This window comes from Eumetopias jubatus, unplaced genomic scaffold (assembly GCF_037043125.1).
Source record: "Eumetopias jubatus isolate StellerSeaLion01/CBP00866 unplaced genomic scaffold, mEumJub1_p1.0 scaffold_5, whole genome shotgun sequence".
In the NCBI taxonomy this organism is placed as follows: Eukaryota; Metazoa; Chordata; class Mammalia; order Carnivora; family Otariidae; genus Eumetopias; species Eumetopias jubatus.
This window is the reverse complement of record NW_028274811.1, coordinates 1,654,439-1,680,980: the sequence shown is the minus strand read 5'-3', so window position 1 is coordinate 1,680,980 and position 26,542 is coordinate 1,654,439. Positions and strand designations below refer to the sequence as shown.

The following is a 26,542-nucleotide window of genomic DNA, read 5'->3' as shown; positions in this document are numbered from 1 at the left end:
AACAAGCTAGTATGACATTACCAGAAGTAGAAATGTGATCAACTTATTAACAATGGCTTAGAGCTCCCCTTCATGTGGCTTAAGAATCTTGAAAGTGATTAATGCAATTAAAACATAAAATAGAGAAGATTTTGTAATTCTCTGAAAAATATAAGTACTTGATTATGTGTGCTGCCCTGTTTGCTGTTTTCTGTCTTTCTTCCCCAATTAGGCCATACATTTATGGGTACAACTCAGATATATTTTATCTCTGTCTTTTCACATTATGCCAGCACTCTATAGAACTGAATTGATGAAGATGCATACTATCCCAATCACATCACTAATTTGTTCCAGATAGTTTTCAAGATTTTATTCATTTATTTGACAGAGAGAGAGAGAGACAAAGAGAGAGAGCGCACACACAAGCAGGCAGAGCAACAGGTAGAGGGAGAAGGAGAAGCAGACTCCCCGCTGAGCAGGGAGCCTGACATGGGGCTCAATCCCAGGACCCTGGGACCATAGACCTGACTGAAGGCAGACACTCAACTGACTGAGCCACTCAGGCGCCCCTGTCTCCAGATAGTTTTAACTTGGAACTCCCCTAACAGGAAATAAAGAGGGTTTTTCCACTAAGAAACAGACGAGAGGGGTGCCTGGCTGGCTGGGTTGGAAGAGTGTGTGACTTTTGATCTCAAGGTCATGAGTTTGAGCGCTATGTTAGATGTAAAGATTACTAAAAAAAGTGAATAAACTAAAAAAAAAAAAAGGGAAACAGACAAAGACAAGAAGCTAGAAATTAACCACCACTTGCTACTTCTGTGTATCATTTGTTTTGGTAGTTATACAGCCTTTGTAAGGATTATAAAAGACTTAAAACAACTGAAATGTCCATCAACTAAGAACTGATTCAATATACAATGTATTTATCAATATTAAAGAGAATGAGGCAGACAGATCCATATGCACTGATGTGGAATAATCTCCAAATACTGGGCAGGAAGAAAATTGTGGTCCACCTATTGCTTCCTATATTCTTTTTAAGGTAGAGTAGTTACATACTTAGTTTTTCCTTTTTTTTAAGATTTTATTTATTTATTTGACAGAGAGAGAGAGACAGCAGGGGGAGTGGAGGAGGGAGAAGCAGGCTTCCCGCCAAGCAGGGAGCCCGATGCAGGGCTCGATCCCAGGACCCTGGGATCATGACCTGAGCCGAAGGCAGACGCTTAACAACTGAGCCACCCAGGCGCCCCTGCTTCCTACATCCTTGGTCTCAAATTGTGTTAAGTACTTATTTTCTGATGCAGTTCTAGCAAAAAGCAAACAGAGACCTATCTATGCTCTGAAAGTGCAAGCTTTTGTGAGGAGAAATTTTAGGTAAAATTAAGGGAATTGTTCATGCAGATGCAAAATGGGACCAGAGTTCTGTAGAGTAGAGCCACTTAAGGAGAAACCTGTCAGGTTAAGGTGAAGACAGGAAGCATTCACAAAAGTACAAGTTTTAACTGCTTACAAATGTAACCGTTAGGGCATCTTGTGACAGTATTTATGAAGTCCCTTTGTGAGGTTTCTGGACTTAAGTGGTATAAACTTTTCTTCAATGATGTTATATTTATTCTTAAAATAACCTGTGCTAATTTGTTGCTATGGTTAACCAGATTCCCACTGTCACCTGTGGCCCTCTTATGTGGATATAAAGGTACGGGTTCTTTCGTTTGGCAGAAGGCCTGAAAAATGTACCCCCCCCTTTTTTTTAACTTTTGGGCTAAAGGAAATTTAAGAGATTGGTGACCAATCAATAACTCGTTTTGAGACTATGTGCAGAAGAGATTTTTGCTGGGGGAAGGACAATGTGTATATTCTGCTAACAATTATAAAGGTATGTATGAAAGAATATGCTCATATATGCATAAACCTCTCTGCACCTGCACACACCATACCTCGGCAACAGAAGTTGCTGGGAGAAGCCCAGGGATGGCATCAGGGTGGGAGGGAGATGTATTTTCACCTTACACTTTTGTACTATTTTGACTTTTTTTTTTCTTTTTACTATTAGCATCTTATTCAGGAAAATAATTTAAGATGATTTCTAAGTATAAGGAATAAGAGTTGAAGGGGAAAAACTTCCAATTTCTATATAATTTTGCAACAGCCCTGCAAGATAGATGTGTTATTACAGAGAGAAGGAAATAACTGGCTCAAAATCATCAAGCTAGAAGTAGAATCCAGGTAAAGCTGAAGCCAAAGCAAAGGTATCTTTTAGTTTTATACTCTCGACACGTAAGTACCCTAGATTGTAGTTATGATCAAACTGCAAAAAATTTATCAAATATAATTGATATAGTTAATTTATACAATTTAATTTAAACTTGCTAGATACAACACTATTGACTGATCTAAGGTTTTTTTTTTTATGATGTATAATAAATGGCTACAGTAAATGAGAAGGTATACTTTTTCTAAGGCAATCAAAATTCAATTAAAATTCAAAGACTTTCCGGGACGCCTGGGTGGCTCAGTTGGTTAAGTGTCCAACTCTTGATTTCGGCTCAGGTCATGATCTCAGGGTCGTGGGATCGTGTGCTGCATTGGCCTCATTGGGCTGCTTAAGATTCTCTCCCTCAGGGATGCCTAGGTGGCTCAGTCAAGCTCTGCCTTCGGCTCAGGTCATGATCCTGGGGTCCTGGGATGAGCCCCACGACTGGCTCCCTGCTCAGCAGAGAGCCTGCTTCTCCCTGCCACTCTGCCTACTTGTGCGCTCTCTCTCTCTGTAAAATAAATAAAATCTTAAAAAAAAAAAAAAAAGATTCTCTCCCTCTCTCTCTCTCAAAAAAAAAAAAAAAATCAAAGGCTTTCCAAGGACTTTGATTTTAAAAAATCACAATGTTCCTATTGCTTCTGTTTCTTTTCCGGAAATTTAAAAAAGATTTTATCTGCAAAGACAAGTCTTCAATGCTCAGTGCTATTCTATGACCAACAGGCCCAACTAGGTAACTGAAGGACCTGGCAAATTATGAGGATTACTCTCACTATGGAAACCTCCCTGTGTTCCTATAATTAATGGAACAGTATAATCTACAAATGGGCATCTTGTGCCTTCCTCAAGAAATTAGACAACGCTCGCGCCTGCTTTATCCTGAGGCAGCAAGAATTCTCTGGTGCCTGGCTGAGGGTAGAGGCTCCTATCCCCCTTCTGAGAGGCCTTTTCTCCTATTTTCTCCATATAATTTCTAGCCTCACCGCAGGCCCCATCTGCGGACCGGCACCTGTTATTTGCTCACAGGAGGCAAAGCTTTGTTTTATCGCTCCGCCTTAGGCTTCAGGGCGGCCGCACCTGTTGCAAGTGATAAACAAGTAGAATTTTCAAGTAAAGCTTTCCTGTTAGAAAGCCGGCATATGGTGCTTGAGGCAAGATAGCCTTTCCAAGAGACCTTTCAAAGGGCTGCGCGCCACTTGATTTAGCCAAAAGGCCGAGAAACTCCTGGAAGATGAGAGTGTGTGCTGGAGGAACACGAGGAAGGACAGCGGTGCCCGGCGGACCCGAACGCTGAGCAGAAGTCCAGCCGCAAAAGCTCACGGGGTGGGGCCCTTCCTGGGCTGGGGGACGCCCGAGCAAGGCTTTCCCATCAACACCAGGAAGGACTTTTAGGGGTCAGTTCTTTCCATCCAAGGAAGGGAGCAACAAGTAACACTACTGGGCAACACTACACGGCAGGTGCACTCCCAGATGCCACGGGGACTCACTCCACGGGTGAGACGCTGAGGCTGGGAGAGGCTACGTGACCGCCCCGGCGGTCACACTTTTGTTCACAGCCCGGCTGCCGGACCACACGTGAATGTGCGCCTCACAGCCATGCTTTGTGCGTTTCGGTTCAGTTAGCCGGCCGGGTAGGTCAAGTCCGCAGAGGGGCGCTGCAAAGGCACTTTGTTTTGCCCAAAGCTTAGCAGGGCCGGGCCTCCACAGGGACCTAAATTCTGTGCGTGCTGTGGTTGCGAACTTCCTCATCCGCCCGGGGCTCTTCACGCCGACTGCCAGCCGAGGAGGCCTCCGCCGGAAGCCCAGCTCAGGGTGGCAGCCCGAGTCTCAGCCTGCCTGCCCTGCGGTGATGGGGACATGGGGACTCTGACGTCCCCGCAGGGAGCTGCAGTGCCTGGTCCCACGGGTCAGCGCCGCACTGTGATCGGAGTGATTTTTCAAATGTCATTCGCACTCCACTTTGGCTTTCGCCCTCATCGACCTCCCCAACCCCTAAGAGGCCCCTGCTCTCTGCCGTAGCGATGGCAGCGCGCGTCACCGGAAGCGAGGTGCAGCAAACGCCCCTCTCTGGGCCTGAACCAGAGAGTGCCTTCGAGTTCTGAGGGACCCTTCACGGTCCACCTGCCTCGGCTGCTCTTGTTTCAGCCGTGGGTGGTGTGTGGTGTGTGGTGTGTGGCGTGGGGGGGGGGGTTGGGGGAGGCATGAGGAAAGAAGCCTCCGGAAGGAGGGGCGGGTCAGGTCCAGCCTCGGCTGAGCGCCCCCCTTCTGCCTCTGCGCCCTGGGCTTAGGGGCAGCCTCGGCGGGGAAGGGGGGGGGGGCAGTGACCTCCTTTCCCTTCGCTTAAGCAAGACCGACCTTGAATTTTCCTCAGAAGGAACTTTTGTGAGAAGCCGTAAGGTAAAGAAAACAAGAGTAAGGGGACTGGATATGTTTTACGGATTTACTAGGGTTCTCCTTGCTTTCCTGGAGGAGCCCCATCAATGACTGGCCAAGCTGTTGCCACCAGCTGTGCACACCTGTCCTGGGCCTCTTTTCATCACCTGGGCTTGCCTTTACCCTCCCTTATCCTCAGCCCGAACTCGGGTTCATTGGCCGCCCTAGCTCTTGTGATTTCTACCTGCCTTTTCGACTCCACAAACAGTGCTTCCCCTGGCTCTCTCTGAAGCTGCCTGCCGAGTGGGTCTAAATGCACTGATGCGGCTCTCTCCCGTGCTGAGTGACTTCTCCCTCTCTCTGCCCAGGGGTTTCTAGAATCTTCTCATTGGCCCCACTGTTTCCATCCTATTTCTTGCCTTGCTGGCTTGTTAAGGCACCTTCTCAGTTGGGATATTGTTCAAAGCCAGCACCTCTACCTACTTTCTTTAGTGACCCTGTTATTTTAATTTCAGGAGCCAGTCTGCAGCTAATTCACACCTCCCAGAATGCACAAGCCTCCTTGCAGCTCCTTGCTGGAAAAGCCACCAATCTTGTGACAGCCCCAGGACACCTCTCTCCACAACCCTGCTTTGTGTCCTAAATGCAAGCCCATCACACTTCTCAGCTGTTCCTACCACCAAGCTTTGTGCACACGGGGCCCATGGTCAGGACGTCCCGCGATCTGCTCTTCCACTTGGTGAGCTTCTTCTCTAAGGCAAAACAGAATGGGGTTTAGAACATAGCGCTGGCAAGTTACTGGATTTCTCTAAGCTTGTTTCCTTGTCTGTAAAATGGGGGTTAATAATAGGGTGTTGTGAGGATTAAATGAGTTCATGTGTGAAATGCTTACAAGAGTGCCTACCACATAGTAAGCTATTATGATCAATAATTCACTTTAAAAACACACACACACACGTGTACAGAAAGAGAACGTGCGTGCATGTGCTAGCTCACCCTCAAATAGTTATTCATGGTCCTGGTTTTTCCCTGAACCTGTGAATTCCTTAAGGGCCAGAACAATGCACACCGTAGCAAATGCTGGCCCAACCGTCTCAGGGCTGGAGGGTAGCTGGGGGTCAGGAACATGGCCCCTGGGCTGCCTCGGTTTCCTTCTCACTTTGCCACTTAATAGGTGAGCGATTTTGGCCCAATTTCTGGACATTCTCTAAACCTTATTTCTTCATTTGTAAAAGGGGAAAGTAACTCTCTCTTCTCTGACTTGGATATTGCCAAGATAAAAATTATCATGTATGTAAACCACTCAGCAGACATCTAGAATGGCAGTTTCCATTTCTGCTGGATTCTTTGTTCTGTTTGTTGCCATTAGGTTCTATTCTTAAACTGTCTTGATAAGGAATTTACTATAACCAAATATTTTTCTAGATAAAAAGTCAAAGAACCTTCAGGATCTTTCTCCTCAACTATTGAAAACGTCTACAGTTACAACCCAGCCGGCCAAAGAGAAATTAGATTTCATTCCATCAGGCTTCAGTGGCTATCAGGTAGGATCAGCGGGCTGCTTTCCTGTGGAGGCCCCTTGGATTACAGACTGTATTCCCACACACCACTGGTCTGTTGTAAACACTGGGGCTGACTTGAAATAAAGCTCTTGAATAACACTTTTTTTTTTTTTGGTATGTGTAGAAAACAAAAAACAGAAACACCTATGTCTTAAGGATTACAAAGTTTTTCCAAGAAGGATTTAAAACTGAAATATCAATCTCTTCCAGACTGACTTCTAGTCATTTTCTAATTTTTAATGTCATAAACAAGAAATTACTCAACTTCCTACATTGCTTCTATTCATAAAGCTGACTTCTTAGCTGGTAGCACTGTGACCATGAAGAAATAAGCAACTACGTTTTGATGAAAATTTGAATTCTGGTTCTAAGGAACCAAAAAGCCCACTTAAAGGATAACATGTGTGCACAGACATGACACACCACTTTCATAGCTATGGAGACCATGACTAACTGAAACATAAAAACTTAATGATGCCAGTTAAATCTCAAAGCCACAAAATGGCAGGTTCAAATTTCAATGGCTGATAAATCTTCCCCTAGGATTGATGTAAAGCTCTATCCTCTTAATTCACTCATTTCATTTCTTAGCTCTTGTAAAAATTCTATATTTGGCCCTGAACAGAACCCTACTATTTAAAAAAAGTCTTACTCTCTGCTAGGGTTTGAAATAATGTGAAAAGGGTGAAAGTACACTAATAGAGACTGTGGCATGGTCATTAAACAGTCCTACATCTCCTGACTGCTGATGAAGGAAAGTAAGAACTCACCATAAATGGGAAGGAGAGCAAAGAGAACAAACTAGGTTAATTTTCACTGGAATAAAGTGAGGTGGGGAGGAACTATCCTACTAATTTATGAAAATCTATTGAGGAAGAAGCCAACCTCAACACAGCCCACTCAAGAGAGTAAGGTCAAACACTCAGCTGAACTGTCTAGCACAGAGCTGGCTGGAAATATCAGGAGAGCCACTGAACCAGTCAATCTCAAGGGATAAAGATGTACTGAATAACCTCTGCAGCTTCTAGGAATCCTTTAACCCCATATGTAGCTAACAACAGAGCCCCAGAATACATAAAACAAAAACTTACACAACTGAAGGGAGAAACAGAAAATTCAATAATAATCACTGGAGCCTTCAATCCCCCACTTTCTTTTTTTTTTTTTTAAGATTTTATTTATTTATTTAACAGAGAGAGAGAGAGAGAGAGAGAGAGAGCACAAGCACAGGGAACGGCAGGCAGAAGGAGAGGGAAAAGCAGGCTCCCCACCAAGCAAGGAGCCCAATGAGGGGCTCAATCCCAGGACCCTAGGATTATGACCTGAGCTAAAGGCAGACGCTTAGCCAACTGAACCACCCAGGCGCCCCCCATTTTCTTTTTTTTCTTTTTAAAGATTTTATTTATTTATTTGAGAGAGAGAGAGAATGAGAGATAGCACGAGAGGGAAGAGGGTCAGAGGGAGAAGCAGACTCCCTGCTGAGCAGGGAGCCCGATGCGGGACTCAATCCCGGGACTCCAGGATCATGACCTGAGCTGAAGGCAGTCACTTAGCCAACTGAGCCACCCAGGCGCCCCTCCATTTTCAATAATAGAACTATATAGCAGATAAAAGAGGAACAAGAAGATCTGAACAACACTATTAACCAGCTAGACCTAACAGACATTACAGAGAACGCTATTCAATAGCAGAATATATATTTTTCTCAAGGTGCACATGCAATATTCTCCAGGATAGACCATATGTCAGGCCATAAAACAAGCCTAAATGTATTTAAAATGATCAAAATCATACAAAGGTATGTTCTCCCACCACAAGGTAATGAAATTAGAAACCTATAAGAGAAGGAAATTTTGGAAATTCAGAAACGTATTTTTTTTAAGATTTAATTTATTTGAGAGAGAGAGTGAGCACAAGTGAAGGGAGGATCACAGGGAGAAAGACATGCAGACTCGGCACTGAATGTGGAGCCCAATGAGGAGCCTGATCCCACAACCCCGAGATCACGACCTGAGCTGAAATCAATAGTTGGACGCTTAACCAACTGAGCTACCCAGGCACTCCAACATGTGGAGTTTAAATAACATATTCCTAAATAACCAGTGGGTCAAAAGAGAAATCACAGGGGAAAGTAGAAAATACTCTAGGATAAATGATACAAAACCACAACATACCAAAACTTATGGATGGGCAAAATTGTGCTTAGATAAAACTTATAGTTGTAAATGCTTGTAAGAAAGACCTGAAATTAATAACCTAACTTTCTACTTTAAGAAAAAATAAAAATAAAAATAAAAAAATAGACCCAAAGCTAGCAGAGGAAGAAAATAACAAAGATCTGAGCAAAAATTAATGAAATAGAGAATAGAACAATAGGCAAATCAATGAAACCAAAAGTTAGTTCTTTGAAAAGGTCAACATTTACAAATCTTTAGCTAGATTGACTAGGTAAAAAAGAAGACTCAAGTTACTAAAATCAGGAATGAAAGAGGGGACATTACTACCAACATTGCAGGAATAAAAAGATTATAAGGGAATCTTACAGACAGTTGTATGCCAATGAGTGAGACAACCTTGATGAAATGGACAAATTACTACCAAGATAAAACTATAGAAACTGACTTAATTAGTAATAGAAAATATAAATAGACCTATAACTGGTAAAGAGAGAGAGAGAGTCAGCAATCAAAAACCTTCCCACAGGGAAAAGTCCAGGGCCAGATGGTTTCACTAGTGAATTCTACCAAATAATTATATAGAATTAACACCAATCCTCAAACTTTTTCAAAATACAGCAGAGGGGGAATTACTTCATAATTCATTATATGAGGCCAGCATTACACGGATACTAAAGCCAGAGAGACATCACAAGAAAATTACAGGCCAATACCTCTTATGAGTATGCATAAATCCTCAGCAAATACCAGCAGCCTTAAATCTGCAACATATAAAAACATAATCCCATTGTGACCAATTGGGATTTATCCCAGGAATGCAAGGTTGGTTCAACACATGAAAATTGATCAATACGATATACCATATTAATATGATACAGGACAAAACCCACACAATCATCACAATAGGCATAGAAAAAGCATTTGACAAAATCCAAAACCCATGATAAAAACACTCAGTAAGCTAGAAATAGAAGGGAACTTTTTCAGTCTGATAAAGGGCATCTATGAAAATCCCACAGCTAACACCATAGTCTGAAAGCTTCCCCTGCAAGATCAGAAACAACACATGGATATCTATTTGCTCCTACTTCTCTTGAACATTCTACTAATGGAGGGTCTAGCCAGGGCCAATTAAGCAAGAAAATAAAAGCCATCCAGATTGGAAAGAGAGAAGTTAAAACTATCTCTATTTGATGAAGAGATGACCTTTTATATAGAAAATTTTAAGGCATCCACTAAAAGACTATTAGACTTAGTAAATGAGTTCAGCAAGGTTGTAAGAATAAAAGATCAATGTACAAAAATCAGTCGTATTTCTAGAGAAATTAAATAAATGGAGGAAGACATCCTTTGTTCATGGATTGAAAGACTTACTATTTTTAAAAGATTTTATTTATTTGAAAGAGAGACAGAGAGAGAGAGCATGAGTGGGGTGAGGGGCAGAAAGGGGGAGGGAGAGGGAGAAGCAGACTCCCTGCTGAGCAGGTAGCCTGGAGCGGGGTTCGATCCCAGGATCCTGAGATCATGACCTGAGCCGAAGTCAGACGCTTAACTGACCGAGCCACCCAGGCGCCCCAATATATCTATTTTTAACTAAAAAAATTTATTTTATTTTAACTTTTTAAAAATATTTTATTTATTTATTTGACAGACAGAGACACAGCAAGAGAGGAAATACAAGCAGGGGAAGTGCGAGAGGGAGAAGCAGGCTTCCTGAGGAGCAGGGAGCCCGATGCGGGGCTTGATCCCAGGACTCTGGGATCATGACCTGAGCCGAAGGCAGACCCTTGACAACTGAGCCACCCAGGCACCCCTAAAAAAAAATTTTTTAAGTAGGCTCCACATCCAGCATGGACTTGAACTTACAACCCTGAGATCAAGACCAGAGATGAGAACAAGAGATGGATGCTTAACTGAGCCACCCAGGCACCCCAAAAGACTTAATATTAAGATGACACTACTACCTAAAATGATCTGCAGATTCAGCATAATCCCTGTCAAAATGCCAGCTGGCATTTTTGCATAGACTGAAAAACTGAGCTTAAAATTTATATGGAAACGCAATGCATCCTGGATAGCCAGAACACTCCTGAAAAAGAACAAAGTTGGGAGGAGTCACACTTCCCAATTTTAAAACTTTCTACAAAGCAACAGTAATCAGTATCATGTGATACTGGCACAAAGACAGAAAGGGAGACCAGTGGAACAGAATTGAGAGTCCAGAAGTAAACTCATATATTATGCTTAACTGAGTTTTGACAAGGGTACCAAGACCACTCAATGTGGGGAAAGAATAATTTGTCCAACGAATGGTACTGGGACAAATGCAAAGAATGAAGGTGGATCCCTACCTCACACCATATACATATATTAACTCAAAATGGGTCAAAGACCCAAATATACGAACTAAATGATAAAACTGTTGGAAGGTTTTGTCACCTTGAATTAGGCAATGGTTTCTCAGATATGATCTCTAAAACACAAACCAAAGGAAAAAAACAGATAAACTGGGCTCCATCAAAATTAAAAACTTGTATTTTGAAAGATACTATCAAGAAAGTGAACAACTTAAAGAAAAGGATAAAATATTTGTAAATTATATATATGATAAGGGCCTAGTAATCTAGAATATATAAAGAATGCTTACAAATCAACAACAAAAAGACCACCCAATTAAAAAAAATGGGCAAAGGACTCAAATAGACTTTTCTCTAAAGACATTCAAGGGGCCAACAAACACATGAAAAGCTGCCCAACATCATTAGTCATTAGGGAAATGCAAATCAAAACCATAACGAAATGGTTTTATTTTTATTTTTTTAAAGATTTTATTTATTTATTTGAGAGAGAGAGAATGAGATAGAGAGCACAAGAGGGAAGAGGGTCAGAGGGAGAAGCAGACTCCCTGCTGAGCAGGGAGCCTGATGTGGGACTCGATCCCGGGACTCCAGGATCATGACCTGAGCCGAAGGCAGTCGCTTAACCAAAAAATTTAAAAAATTTAAAAAGGAAAATAGTAAGTGCTAGTGAGGATGTGGAGAAACTGGAACCTTTGTACACGGCTGGTGGGAACGTGAAACTGCAGTTGCTTTGGAGAACACTTTGGCCGTTTTTCAACAAGTCAGAGCTACCACATGACCCAGCAATTCCACTCCTAGGGACAGACCCAAGAGAACGGAAAAGACAACGTTCACAGAAACTTGTCCACTGATGTTCACAGCAGCGTAAGTCATGACAGCCAAGAGGTGGAAACGAATGTCCATCACTGGATGAGTGGACGAACAAAATGTGGTATGTGTCCATACGATGGAATATTAGTCAGCCACAAAAAAGAATGAACGTCATTCATGCTACAACATGGGAGAACTTGAAGATGTTCTCCTACGTGAAAGGAGCCAGACGCAAAGGGCTACATACTGTATGATTCCATTTTTTTTTTTAAAAGATTTTATTTATTTATTTGACAGAGAGAGACACAGCGAGAGAGGGAACACAAGCAGAGGGAGAGGGAGAGGGAGAAGCAAACTTCCCACCGAGCAGGGAGCCCAATGTGGGGCTCGATCCCAAGACCCTGAGATCACGAGCTGAGCCGAAGGCAGACGCTTAACGACTGAGCCACCCAGGCGCCCCTGTAGGATTCCATTTCTATGAAATGTCCAGAAATGGGTAGATCCAGAAAGAGAGAGAGCAGATCTGTGCTTTCCAGGATGGGAGGGGGATGGGAGGGGTGAGAGGTTACTGTTCATGGGTACAGGGCTTCTTTTGGGGGTGATGCAAGTGTTCTGGAATTAGGCAGTTGTGATGGTTGCATGACCTCATGAATATGCTAAAAACCACTGAAATGGCTTATCCTTCACAAGGGTAAATTCTTATGGTATCTGAATTATATCTCAATCGAAAAGATAAAAATCAACCCCCTACCAATCGGAGAATGACTGCGGTAGTGAACCCATTACCAGTGGGAGTAAGTTCTCATCTCTCAGGGATGCTGAAGTAAAAGGTAGAGAATTCTTTGCTCAAAATCTTCACACATATGGATGATCCTTCAAGCATAGAATTCAATAGAACATAAAATATTTCAACAGTTTCCTCAATACAGCAAAAAATATCTCATTTACACTTGTCAAATTGTTCTCTTTCAACTTTTTAGAATCTGCTGTTTTTTAAAACCAGGTGGAAACCCATCTTGGACAGATATAACTTATTACTAATCAGGGTGTATTCTGGGAAATTTCCCTTAGACTCATTCCTTCATCCCACCAATATTTATTGAGCACTTACTATGTGCAAAGCACCCTACCAGGCACGGGGGACACAGTGGTGAGCCACATGGCTAAATGTCCCTGCTGCCATGGGGCTGATGAAGGAGCAAGAGATTCTCAGAGGACGCTGACCCTGAAGAAAGTGAGACGGAGTAACCCCACCGACGGCCTGGGCATGCGTCACTGCGCAGGACATGCCCATGGTCTGGTCATACTGGGGCGCAGCAGGGGCCCAGGTGAAAATGCCAACAGCGTCACTGTCCGGGGGGTACTCATGAGTACATTCTGTCTCCGAAACACACGCATGTGAAATCTGGGTATGGGATCTCCAGGTCGGCCTTCTGGACACAAGTGGGTCAAGAATACTCGACGACACGGTCTTTTTATTTTATTATTTATTTATTTTAATACAAAGCTTTGGCATTAGCAATTTTATGAAAAAATAAAATGTACTAAAAATAAACGCTTGTGTGGCATGATTGGTAAATGATGCACAAAAATAGGTTCTTTTTTCCTTCAAGGCAATCAGTCAGAAAGCAGTTTTTTTTTCTTCTTCAAAACCACTCTACCCTGTGGAATGAAAGGAAAAAAAAAAAGACAGAGGTCAAGAATTAGTTAAAGGGGAGTTGCCAGTATTTTAAAATAACAGAGAAAGTGATCCTCACTCAAGGGTGGCCTGGGGCCTGTCCCCAACTACTTCCTAGCCCCAGTGGGTAAAGCTAGTCAGCCCCTGGCATTTTCCTGAACTCAGCAGCTTCACATCTGTGGTCAAGTGGCTCAGTGACCTTACAGGTGTGTGTGTCCTCCCAAAAGGACTGCAGGGAAAAGCCCAGGCTAACAGCAGCTTGTTTAACAATGCAGGGACAGTTATCATACAATTTACAACTTTTCTTGGTTTGAACGCATGTTCTCAGGGCTGCGTGTCCTGAAATCTACATCTGTGTCTTTGCAATAGGATCCCCCTTTATGCCTCAAACAAGAATGTCAGTCTTTACTGTGGAATGAACTTTGCAGAGTATAGACTTCCAGGGGGTGCGGCTCTCTCACCGGACTAGCCCAGACTGCATGCGCGCATGTCCCTCAATCAGGAGCCTGACGGAGCCTGGGGTCTTGGGCTAACGCTGCCCACCCCCCCACCCCGAGCCTGGCTCTATGGGACTGCCCTAGCTCCCCGAAGCCTTGCACAGCTGGTTCACTTCCTTGGTTCCCAATTCATGTCTTCAGTGGTGCTTTCTCTTCTCTCTGCTCACTTCCAGATCCATGTTCCTGACTGCTTCATCTCTGGTCATCGCACAACTCTCCAGCACCTCTTGATTTCCTCTCCTCCCCCTGACTTCCTCCTTTTCAGCTCCACATTTCCACCTAACCCATCTTCCTGCCTCCGGTCTCTACCAGCCAGAGCAACTTCTTGCGACAGGAATCCTCTTTTTTGCTGAGAAGCCTTACGCGCTACCGGCTGTTTGCAAGAACCCAGTCCAAATTCTGCAGTCGGTCTACCGACAACCACCGCTTCCAGCCGACACATCAAACCCCAACTCCCTGAACCTGCTCTGCCTTTTCCTCTTTGTGCCCTAATGCCCGGCCTGGTTCCTGAGTCACCCCCTCCAGGAAGCCTCTGTTGACCCTCTGGGACCAGAGCGGCAGTGCCGCGGCATCTGTGTGACCCCGAGCCTGTGCTCAGTCCGCAGGCTCTCCCGTCCCTTCGGAGGGTGCCGTAAGCCTGGGCCCTGCGCACGGCCGCCCCTTCCCCACAGCACCCTGCAGGGCAAGGCCTGGCGCCTGGGGGGCTGCTGGGGACACTGAATGAACGAGAGGCCTGACAGGAAGGCCATTCACAACTTCACACAGAGCTCTGGACCGGGTTGTTCCTTCAGCCCTGCTAAAGATAATGCACTGATTTTATAAAACTTCCTCAGAGAAATCAGATATTAGAGGTCAGAACTTCCAGTGGGTGCGTCGAGATTTTTACACTTACTTCGTTTGGCTGCTCTTCTAAGGAACTATAAACTATGGCAGCCACAAGATTAAAGGTACTTGTGAACACCAGAAAGACTGCGACGGAGACAGGGCAGAAGTCCCATCAGCGGTCCCCACTGCCTTTAATCTTCGTGTCATCACGTTTCCAGAAAGCCAACTGCCCTCTTCCACCATGTGATGTGGAACCCTTAAATGTCTCTCTGGAGTAGTCACAGACAAGCAGAGTAAAGAGGTGGATCCAGAGACACGGGTTTGAACACAATGCCCCTCTTCCTATGGCATTTCTCAGGGGGTCCCCCAGCCCCTCTGGGCCCTGGGTTATTTTCTGTATCTTATGCTCGGAGTGGCTAAAAGGAGAAGTCAATACTAACAGAAGGAAGTGGATTCATGATTAAACCAGGGGCAAGTTCAAAGCTTCGCGGGCATCACTACAAGGAAGGCTGCCTCGGAAAAACAATCCACGATGGGTGCTGGGGGAAGACAGAGGTACTCGGCTGAGAACCAGAAATTCAGAATGTTTCAGATCTGCGTTTCTTAAACCGCCTATTGCTGGGCCGTGAGAGCAATGTGGAGTTCCTGACCAGCCTTAACAACAAGGTGCAGAGAAGAGATCAGCGGATACTGCACATGCTCAGGAAAAGATCTGTGAAGCCTGTTTCAGTTACACACGTGTGGATACGTGTCCCAATGTACAATGCAGTTCTTACAGCGGCAGGTGGTTAAAAAAAAAAAAAACTTAAAAATCACTGGTTTTGATACTTAAGGTTCTAAAAGAGGCAGCCAGCTGCCAGGGCACGCAATGCTTCCCGTCCTAGGAAAGGACCATTTAGGACAGACAAGCGAAGAGGAGCTCTCAGAACTGGAAGGAGCCTCTGACCTCCACTGGCCGCAGGGTTTGCCTCCAAACCGCGCCAGCCTCGTGGCTCGTTTCTGTCTGCATAAGCAGGTCCTGGCAACTCGCTAGCTTTCAAGGCATCCCATGTCATGGATGGACACTGCTGACCGGCACAAAGGTCTTCTTTGTCTTCAGTGGTGCTCTACCTCCCTGTGGATGCCTGCAGAGCTCCCGAACTACGCAATAAGACCACCCTCTGTATGCACTGGCTAGTCCCCACGGGGCTCTGATGAGTGTCACACGGGGTTGCACCCAGGAGTAAGTTGTTGGGAGGCGCTCAGTGAACAGTAGCTGTTCTCATCATCTCTGGGAGCCCTTCAGATACTTGGAGACATTGCTCACATCACCCTCAACTCCTCTCTTCTAAGCCAAGCATCCCCAAGGCATCGAAATGATGATGTTTTCAGATCCTTTTATACTGAAATATGTCAATGTTACTCTTAAGAGTGTGAGCAGAATGGGGCGCCTGGGGGGCTCAGTTGGTTGAGCATCGACTCTTGGTTTCAGCTCAGGTCATGATCTCAGGGTCGTGAGATCGAGCCCTGTGTCAGGGTGTTTGAAATTCTCTCTCTCCCCCTCTCCTTCTACCCCTCCCTGCTCGCTCTCATGCTCTCTCTCTCCAAAATAAATAAACCTTAAAAAAAAAAAAAAGAAGAAGAGGGGCGCCTGGGTGGCTCAGTTGGTTGGGCGACTGCCTTCGGCTCGGGTCATGATCCTGGAGTCCCGGGATCGGGTCCCGCATCGGGCTCCCTGCTCGGCGGGGAGTCTGCTTCTCCCTCTGACTCTCTTCCCTCTCGTGCTCTCTCTCTTTCTCTCTCTCAAATAAATAAAATTAAAAAAAAAAAGAAGAGTGTGAGCAGAACAATTCAGAAATACTGAAAAGAGAGTAAAACAGAAACATCATTCCTTTGATGGGGCTTATAAGTTTCTATCACTGCGCCAGTATGCCCGGGGAGCCGGCTCCCCGGGCATACTGGTGGGGACGACTCTGACCAGGGGCAGAGTTAGGGTTTCCTGGCCTCGGGTTATGCTACAGGATTTTACATTTGTTCCAGTTATTGTACATGAACCATGTCAGGTTCACTTCCTCCTGCTGAGACGATTTTGGATCCTGAATGTCTGGGTTTTACTCCTGGGCAGATCCTCGGGCACGAGTTCTAGGAATCAGAACCGAGGAACTGAGAAAGGACACGGTGGAGGATACCTAAGCCAACCTCCCATTCAGCTCAAAATCCGCCTACATCACCTTCCTTGTCTCACAACTTGTGCCTCAAATAAAAACAACAATGAAAACATTTACTTTTCTTATGTTGAGGGAAAAACGGACTGATACAAATGTAAGCTGGTAAACGCTGGGATCTAACGAGGTTTTCTGAATACTGAAGTAGAGCAGCAAACCTCCTTTGGGAACTGAAGTTCACTAACCTTGCCTACTTAAGTACTAAGAAACGGGGTATGAGAAGATGATAAATGTATTTACCTTGCGTGTATTTGCTTCTTTGACTACTATCCTGTTTATACCTGCCAAGCCTCAACATTCACTAGATTTGTTTGCCGTGTCAAAAAAAATTAAAGCACAATTAGTCACAGTTGAGTATTTCAATAGTGTTTCGACACACCAGAAGGGGTCTGACTTCAGATCAGACAACAGTGTCAAGCCCTGGGTAACGGTGCAGGTGCAGAGAGTGGTGAGGGAGGAGGCCGTGCCTTGACCCCCAGCGGGGCAGCGCTGCATGCGCCCGGCCTCCCCGGGCCTGCTCTTACACATGGCCCGCACTGCTGCCTCTTGCCCACAGGCTTTCACCAGTGACTAGACTGGGTCAAGGTCTTGCTGCAATCACAATACACAAGTTCAGTGCAACGCTGTCAGAAGAGTAAACTAGGATAGAAGGTAATATGTGGAGAGGTAAATTTTACTAGCAACTTCCAAGATAAATCGCTCACATGGGAGAAAATGGAATTCTACTCCTACAGACTATCTCACACATGGATGAGGTCACCTAGGAAATTAAAACAGCAATTCGATTGAAAAGGCAATCTCATTTTGGCTGTAAGTTTTTGGTAAAGGCAAAAAGGGAGGTAAGATGGATTTTAAAGAATTCATTAATGAAGAATAATTATAGATTTATTTGCTAATATAGACTTTTCTCTGGAATTAAAATCACCTAGGGATTTTTCATCAACATTCTTGGGAAGGAGACACTGAGTAAGAGTGACTGTCTTTCTTTTATCCTCCACAATTGAAATGGCCTTTAAAATCTTAAGTAATTCATGTTATATAAAAAAGTCAACACATAAAAGCACAATAGGAGAGAAAAACATCACCCAAAATGCTACTAAATTAAGACAATAACCATTCATATTTTGGTGACCATTCTTTCATGCATCCATATGTCCACACACACACACACACACACACTCTCTCCCTCTCTCTCTCTCCATGGGATCATGAAAATCGTCCTTCAGAGTAGTTCTGACTGAAGGCACAGAAATAATATCTGGATGAACAACTGCTGTATCAACCCTCTACACAGGCTAATGCGAGAAGGGTTGGCCTAAGACATGGATCTAAGATTAGTGCTTGGACTGAGTCATGCAGGCATCTATGTGTGGAATCAAAATATTATGGCCCAGGGACTTTGATTTCTAAAAGGTAACATGTCTACTGAACCTTCTCTAAAACACCTGACGCATGACCTGAGCATCTGGCAGATCCTGGGTGGCAGCGAGACGACCATTAGATCACTTAATAGTTCTCTACAAGTGCCCAGAGTGTCTCTATTCGCTGTAATTGGCTTTCACTCATTTGTGAGGTTTAAGGAGTGGACTCACACCATCATCTAGTCTGATGGGGTCACTGTGAGAATAAGCAAAAGAGGTGACTGCAGGTGAAATCAGTATTTCCCTCCAAACTGAGGTCTGACTCACAGGACTCACAGAGCTCCGGTGATTCTGTATTATTTCATGGAAGAAAATGAAATTCATTTGCCAAATGATAGAGGCAGATAGATGGTCATCTCGTTCACAGGACTTTGGAAGATTCTCAGTGGAACTGTTCAGCTAACATTTATTGAGCACTTAAAATGTACCAGGCACTGTGCTAAGCACTTTATATGTTACTTCGTACAACCTATGATGTATGCCTGCCATTATTCTTGTTTTCTGCATAACTAAAATGAACTTCCCGAGAAATATAGCTGCCCAGGTCTCCCAAGCAGAAAATGGAAGAACAGAGAGTCAAATCCAGGTTACGTCTGATTCTAGGGTCTGAGCAATGAACACTGTGTTATGTTGAAGTCAACCTGCATCAGCCGGGTTGACCTGTTGGATGAGCAGCCAAGACTACTCCGCTGCAGGCTGAAGGATGCCAACTGACCCGGGCATCCTCCCAATGTGTGCTAGGGGCCAGGTGTGCCCACGGGCACTTCTTACAAGTATCGAGCCAACAGGTCAGGTTAGAGATGATAAAATCACGTCACTGTAACTGGAGGTTACTTGCCCATTTGTTTTCACAGCTGGACAATGAGTGTTCAATTAAATCAATTACATGGGCTTGGCCGGTTATTATTCATCTGTTAAGACACCAGGACATAAGTGTGTGTGGAGAGCACATGAATTCCCCCTGTGCCACATGAGGTCCATATCCGGGCTGCGTCCTAGGGACACTTTTATCTCCAATGAGTTTTCGTGAATACTGGTAAAAGAAAGGACTAAATAACACCTTACAGTAAACACCCTAAATTTAAAACAAAACAAAACCAAAAACCTTTCCTGTACCTTAGCCCTGTGGAAAGCAACTCCTGGAAAATCACTGGATCAAAATGGACCTCAACAGCCAGCTAGCCCAGTTTCGCCTACTCTGGAAAACCTCTGACCTCCAGCAGCCCTGAGAGGTAATGCATGGCATCCGCCTGCACGCCTCGTCCTGAGCTCTCCCCACGGCAAACCGTCTCTGGTGGGGGGGCCTCGCTGACAGATGGTCTTCCTTTCACTGAGATGAAATTCGCCTTCCTGTCCCCTGCCCCTCTGGTCCTCATTTTGCCCCACGGAAATACAGATGATACTTATTTTGTTTTCCCAACAGTCCCTGACAGTCTTCCCAATCTCTGGAAACAGCGGGTCTTGCTGATTGCTTCTTTCTTGCGGGCTACACATCCAAGTCACTGTCCCTTGCCCCAGGCCAGGGTGCCCGTGTTCCGTCAAAAGCTAAGTACGTAAGGATCCGGGTAAAGTTTGGTGGGCACACAGGAAAGTGGGACTATTCCTGCCAATGATCAGGACATGGACCTTCTTTACACCGTGACTGTACGGGCGCCCTTGGTGTCTGCGTCACACGGCTGCTGTGCTCTAAGCCTGTGGCTAACGGAAGCCCCTAGATCTTTTCTCAAGGGAGCTGCTGTTGCTGAGCAAGGTGACCTCCCGATCTGTGTACTGACTACAAATACATGGTCACGAAATGCATTACTTTGCTAGGTATGATCTCATCAGGATCAGTACGAAACCGGTGGAAGCCAATTTTCACCATCTTTATGAAAATTACTCTACAAGTTTTCTTGGGGTCATCTGGTACATGCAATCCAAAAAATAACTGGTTACTTACTCATTAGCATTCAAGCTAGCTGTGGCTCTGATGATCATGTAGCAGAGTGTGAGGGCACTGAGGAGGCCAAAACTGGCAATAATAAACCATTCTTCTGTTGACAAAGGAAAGGGAGGAAATCACTCTGGGGAGAAGACTTAAGTCAACTTGATGTCAACATTTCCCTCAAATGCAACGAAGCAGACGTCAACGGAGGTGTAAGCCAAGACTGGCCCAAGGAGGTGAAGCAGGAGGAGGTTTGCCAGAGAGCTACTAACTGGAGAAGGTTAGTGGAAGTAGTGGTGAGAGCTGCAAGGGAGAAAGGAAAGCGCGGCCCAAACATTTCTTCCAGTTAAGGTCCTGAGGTCTGTGAGGAGCGTGGCCACCAAAAAGCTCGCAGGAGAAAGAGGTCTATCAAGTTGCACGTGGGCAGAGATTTTTTAAAATCGCTGCTTTAGATGACGGTACAGTAGACCTGCCACACTTCTATAACCTTTCCTTCTTCCTTCTGTCGCTTCTGCGCAGTTGTGTCACTCATTCTTAGAGGAAGACTTATAAATACGGAGTAGGGGTCCCAAAGGTCTTGAGGGCACTCCACGCAGTCCGGAGGCTGGCCTTCCAGTCTACTTTCTTTTGTCCTAGGCGTGGGTTTACTTACAGTCTTTATGCAAAAAGGACATCTGATTGGTGTCCCTTGGAAAGGACTACCCTTCACGCCCCCACCGGCGGGAGCGGCTCTGGCCATGTCAAGCAGGTGATTCACCAGGTACCTGGCCCGTCAGAGGGTTGAAAAGCTCTGGTACCCAGAACTCTAGGGTTTTCAGCTAGTCTCTCTCTCAATCCAGGATGTCGTTGTTAGTATTTTCCCTTCTTTTCAAAGTCTGAACTGTCAAGGTAACTTCCCAAAACACTATTTATTGAGAACCTCAAAAATAACCTGTGAACCAATCCTGGCTTCCTAGAAAGGCTTACCTAGAAAATATTTCCCAGAGTATATGCTACCTTGGGCTGGTTTAACCAAGTGGTACACGGCGAAGCCCCCTCTGTATCTGTAGTGAGGCGGCGGGAAGACATTTATACTTGGAATACCAGATGTTTATCTGCAAAAGCCATGGGTCACATGAGTGTTTCTCACTCTGGTTTCCATGAATCCCACAAATACGCAAAACTATGTGTGCCTGGGAACTTTTCTAGAAAAAGGTGATTATATTTTCATTGGATTTTACAGGTAGTGATCTTCAAAAGGTTGAGAACTGTTCTTCAGGATTCCAGGACGATGAGTTTGTTCTATGAGCATCTTGATTCATATTATTAAAATGCTTAGCAAACTCTTTCTTTTTTGGTAACAGTGCCGCCACCGCTTCCTGGATTACAGATTCCTCACGAGTGCAGTGAATTTCTTAAGGTTTTAAGTAAAAAATGAACATTTCAGAGCCCATACCACATTCACCATTTCTACCCTGCAAAGATTTTAAGTTAGGAAAAATGTACCCTGGCATTTAAAAAAAGTTAAGAGCTGACTGGTCATCAGGATCAAGAAGCTTAACCCGGTGTTCGTTCTTTATCTTTTTTTCTTCTCTGAGACCTTCAGACGTGATAAGCAGACTAAGATTTAGAACTGCAGTTACATGTGTGTTTCTGCATTCTGAACAGAGCATCCGCAGATGTATGGCATTTTGGCTATAAAAACTAGCAACCAAAAAGAAGCAAGCACTACCATGACGATCCCCAGTGGGCCCCGGGGTACTCCAGCAGCAGCCGGCCCCGGTCAGCTCTGCCCACCCCGCTGGGTACTTAGCACAGTGCCTTGCACAGGGGATGCCGGGCAAATGTGCTGTGCTTGCTGAGACACTACAGGGCTGTGAGGGAAAAGGAGAGGTTGCTTTGGGTTAATTTAACCACACGAATGTATTAATTAACATGCGTCAATTCCACTAGAGGTGATTCATTTGATACAGGAAGTGACTTTTTTTTTTTAATCATCAAAACGTAATATTTTGAAAGGACGTTTCTGCAAAGACTATAATGGGATCAGAACTGAATGTAGTAGTAGGTGCTCAATAAATGTCGATCAATGAAGAGCCGACAAAAAGTCACTGCTAAATAACCTCTGTTTCCTTTATTGCTACTGGATCAGCGTTTAAAAAATCTACACCCTAAAACCTGAAAACATGAAAAGCTTTAATTAAAACAACTCGCCTGGATGTGGCAGGAAATGAATCAAACTGCAATGAAGAATACTTTTCCTTGTTTTATAACTGAATGAGGTCTCCTCGAGTTCATACAAATGATAGAACAAAACCTGGGAAACTGCTGACGACTACTAATCTCTGGTCGGTGGAAAACATGTGTACTTCAATTGAATACCCCACTCAAGCCTTACTACGTGGAGGAAAAATCTTTCATGACAGCTTTCTCCGCGCCGCGGCCTCGCAGGGGCTGAGGGCTGGAAGCTACAGCAAGCGACAGCACGCACTGGGCAAGGCAGCACCACAGTGCTGACAGGGAGGCTGGAGAGAGGCGGTTAGATGGAGAGACCACGTGGAGGATGGAGCTGAGGGGGACAGCTGGCTTGTGACAGGGTGACCGCCCACACACACACCCGCCGGCCCACGCACACTGTCCCCGGGCGGCCATCGACACACTCCGAGCAGCTCCGAGCACCGCGGCTCTCCTCGGCAACACTTCACCCATCCAGATGCCCCAGACTAGCGAGAGCGTTTGTTAAAGGCACATCACGCTTTGGCTTTTCTCCCGCCCCGCGTCCAGTGACCCCAAAGATGGAAGTGCCAAGACCCCAGACTCCGTAAAGTGAAGTGAGCAGCAACAGGGTGTCTCGAGTCTCCCCAGAGGAAGCAACTCTAGGGAGTGTGTTCAGATTCTGCCCTGGGTTTCCGCTAAGCTGCCTGTAGCCTGGTGCTCGCGGCTGGTCACACAGCACAACGCCCCACGTCGCATCCCAGTGGGACCCTTTAAGACACCCGTCTGCAAGGTGGCCATCAAAGCAGGTGTCTACACGGCTACTGAGACAACTTATCAGACAGCCTATATATTATACACAAACAAGCTGCTTACTATCAGGAAAGTTTTGTCTCCCCAAATTCCTGTTTTCACAGAGGTACCTGTCGCTTCCTCCGTGACAGACTAACTCCCTGGCCAAGGTGACTGCCTCCACTGCCCTCTGGAGCAGTCAACACGCACCAAGCACAGCGGCAAACCTACCCTGTGCCTGGGTACGGGGCCCCACTTACTTGTTACTGCAATGTTGATCTCTCCCGTTCTGGGAGTGAGCTCTCCGTCCTGAGGAAGAGGCGAGATCCCCGAAGTTCGAAGTGGCTCGAGGCCAAGGGAGTTGTCGCTGGCGAGGTCACCTAGGGCTGATCTTCGGTTAACGGCCTGGGTTCTGGTGAGCCTTTCCATGTCAAATGCTACGTTATCAGTACATGGCAAATTTGGCTGCAAAACATTTCCAGATTAAGAGACTTAGAAGAATAAGAAATCTCTGATAAAATTCTAAATGTCTGACACCCTGTTGAAAAGACTTCAAGTTTTTTTTCCACGTGATTTCCTCTCATTTCTTTCCCCATTTACCCTTTCTCACCCAAGAGTTTTCCTTTAAAAGAAACAGATGATTTCCTACCAAATATGATACAAAAGAAAACCGAAATCCATCGTAGAGCTGAGGAAACTGGATATTTCATCTTCACTAAGAAACGACCACCTCTGGCGGACGTAACTCATGGGCAGAGGGAGTCATTATCATTATTCTACAGCTGACAAACAGGAAAATGCATCACTCCAGCTCTTCCATTAATGTTGAGGGAGAGCAGAGAACATAAAATACTGCGTTCCTCCTATTAACTTCTCTGCAATGCCCCATTTAGCTGGCAGTCAGTTTTTAAATGTCTTCTACCTTTAGACACATGACCAAGAGCAGATCGACGTTGAAAAGACCTTTGAGCTTTGAGTAAACCATCGGTTTCAAAATCTAAGCATCTAGCCCTGAAGGAGGTAGAGAGCTGCTCTGAGGCCAAAGCCTACCAACTAAAAAATGGGTGGAAAAGTCTCCTGGGGTAACATGACAGTTATCTGGTTTCCCTAGAACCTTCAGGTCTGGCAGACGGAGTGCTGGAAGCAGAGCTGGGAAGGAGGATGGGCAGAGGCACAAGTATGGAGGAGTGACAGCCAACCCGACCCACAACGACGGCCTCCTGGCGGAAGAACTGTTCTAGATCACCCCACAGCCAAAGTAAAATGCTTAGAACGGTACCCTGGCAGAAGAGCTTTACTATGGTTTTTGTATTTAAAACCATGGTAGCTTGTAATAGACTCTAGAAGGATGTTCTTTACAAATAAAAGGGAGAAGTGTCTGCACTTCCAAGACTGGACTGAAGACAAACAAACCAAACTACCACCAAGGCTGGAGGCAACAAAAGAGGCCAAGGTAATACTTCCGGAAGCGTCTGCCACACGCCCGACATCATGGCAGACACTCTATGGTAAACCCTTCCCACGGGGGTGACAGTTCCCCAAGGGACATTTGGCAACGTCTGGAGACATTCTGACCTTGCACCTGGTGAGTCATGCTACTAGCCTTCAGGAGCAGCCAGGGATGCGGGAGACACTCTGCAGGGCATAAGACGGCCCCCCACCCCCACCCCCGATGGAATTATCTGGTCCACAGTGTCAGTGGGGCTGAGGTGGAGTGACCCTATGTTCAACTGTGACACTGACGTGATCTCCGGAGCTGGGAGGAGCCACCTGGGACCGCTCATTTGTCAGCTGGCAGCAGCACATTTCAAACAGGACACCTTAGATGTGCTTTGGGTTGCAAAGCTAAAAGGAGCAGTTCATCTGCTGGACACACTAAACTTCTGGTTCCACAAGGATATCATTCATCCACTCTTTCTTGAGATCAGAAAGTATTTCATTTTTCTCTAAGAGGTGTTAATTTTGGACAGGTAGGTCTCTTAAGGGAGACCTGTAGGAAGTCTCCAAGGCCCTCGGTCAGTCAGTGCTGACTGGCCTGGCCAGAGCTGAATGAAGCACTGTGTCCTCGGTGTGGCCTCGGACCAAAGCCCCAGCAGGCTGGTACTGCCCACCTTCGCTGCCTGCAGCTGACCAACGCCCCGGGGAGCTAAGCCAGGTTCAAGAGAAAGGAACACAGTGATGACATAGTTTCATAGGATGCTGAATGCAGAAAAAACTTACTACTGGACCAAAGTAAAAAAATCTGTATTTCTAGGGGCGCCTGGGTGGCTCAGTCGTTAAGCGTCTGCCTTCGGCTAGGATCATGATCCCAGGGTCTTGGGATCGAGCCCCGCATCGGACTCCCTGCTTGGCGGGAAGTCTGCTTCTCCCTCTCCCACTCCCCCTGTGTTCCCTCTCTCGCTGTGTCTCTCTCTGTCAAATAAATAAATAAAATCTTAAAAAAAAAATCTGTATTTCTAGTCCTTAAAAAAAAAAAAAAAAGATAATACCGGAGTGAAAGCAAAGCCCGTCCCTCTCTCCACTGCCATTCTTCGTATTTCCACCATCCAGTGGAAGCACATTTTTGAGTGGACTAGTTCAGTTCTTTATCTTCTCTTCTGGGAGTTCCCCAAGACGGGCTGGAGTCTAAGGAATGTGGAAGAAAGGCTGTGTGGCAGAGAAAGCCTGCGCTCTCTCGGGAGACTTAACCACCCACCTGCGCGATGCTAGCTCACATGCAAAAAGTAGTGACCATACAGGAAACATACCACAATTCCCAGGGCCTTCAAAATATTAAGTTTGCACATTGGACAGGTACAATGTTCACTAAGCCAGGGATCCACGCAGGACTTGTGGAAAACATGCCTATAAAAAAAAAACAACACAGAGCACTGTATCACAGATCAGATACTGAACAACTATTAGATCCAAAGAAATGGAATTTTTAGTTAGTCTGTTTCTCCCCCTTTTTGGACATTCTGGCAAGTTCCAAGAGACAAATATTGGGGATGTAGTAAAATATAGCTGGCAGAAAACCTCCTGACCCCAATCTGTATGATGAGAACTGATAAGTGGTATTTGGCAGTTGGGTCTTTTTATTTCAGCAATTGAAGAAACTTAGGATATTTATTAAGAATGAAACAAACTATACCTTTTTTTTATTAAACATTTTATTTATTTGACAGAGAGTGCACACAAGTAGGCAGAGCGGCAGGCAGAGGGAGAGGGAGAAGCAGGCTCCCTGCTGAGCAGAGAGCCCGATGCGGGACTCAGACTCTGGGACCATGACCTGAATGCCCAGGAAACAAATTACACCTTATCAATCAGTTATGCTTTCTACGACAGCTCGAGTAGGAAGAAGGGAAATTCAAGAAGATACGAAGCAAGGGTTGAATGAAAAGAGTTTTCTGCACAACCATGAGTTGGTTTCACGGAACTTGGTTTCAATGTCATTTAGAACATTATTTAAAAAGACTTCTAAGTAATCTATGTTAAATGTCTGTGAAAGTTA

General features: G+C 45.2%; 1 protein-coding gene across 1 annotated transcript in view; it reads right to left on the bottom strand.

The window, feature by feature from the left end:
* Window positions 1–12,990: 12,990 nt before the first annotated feature.
* RNF130 (ring finger protein 130) overlaps window positions 12,991–26,542 on the bottom strand; it is a 103,411-nt gene continuing 89,859 nt past the window's right edge. Inside the window, exons 6-9 of the mRNA XM_028093785.2 lie at window positions 25,800–25,896; window positions 23,313–23,517; window positions 20,083–20,176; window positions 12,991–13,180 (exon numbers count right to left, since the gene is read on the bottom strand). Coding sequence (XP_027949586.2) covers window positions 13,165–13,180; window positions 20,083–20,176; window positions 23,313–23,517; window positions 25,800–25,896 — 412 coding nt within the window. The 3' untranslated portion in view covers window positions 12,991–13,164. The remainder of the gene's footprint in view (window positions 13,181–20,082; window positions 20,177–23,312; window positions 23,518–25,799; window positions 25,897–26,542) is intronic.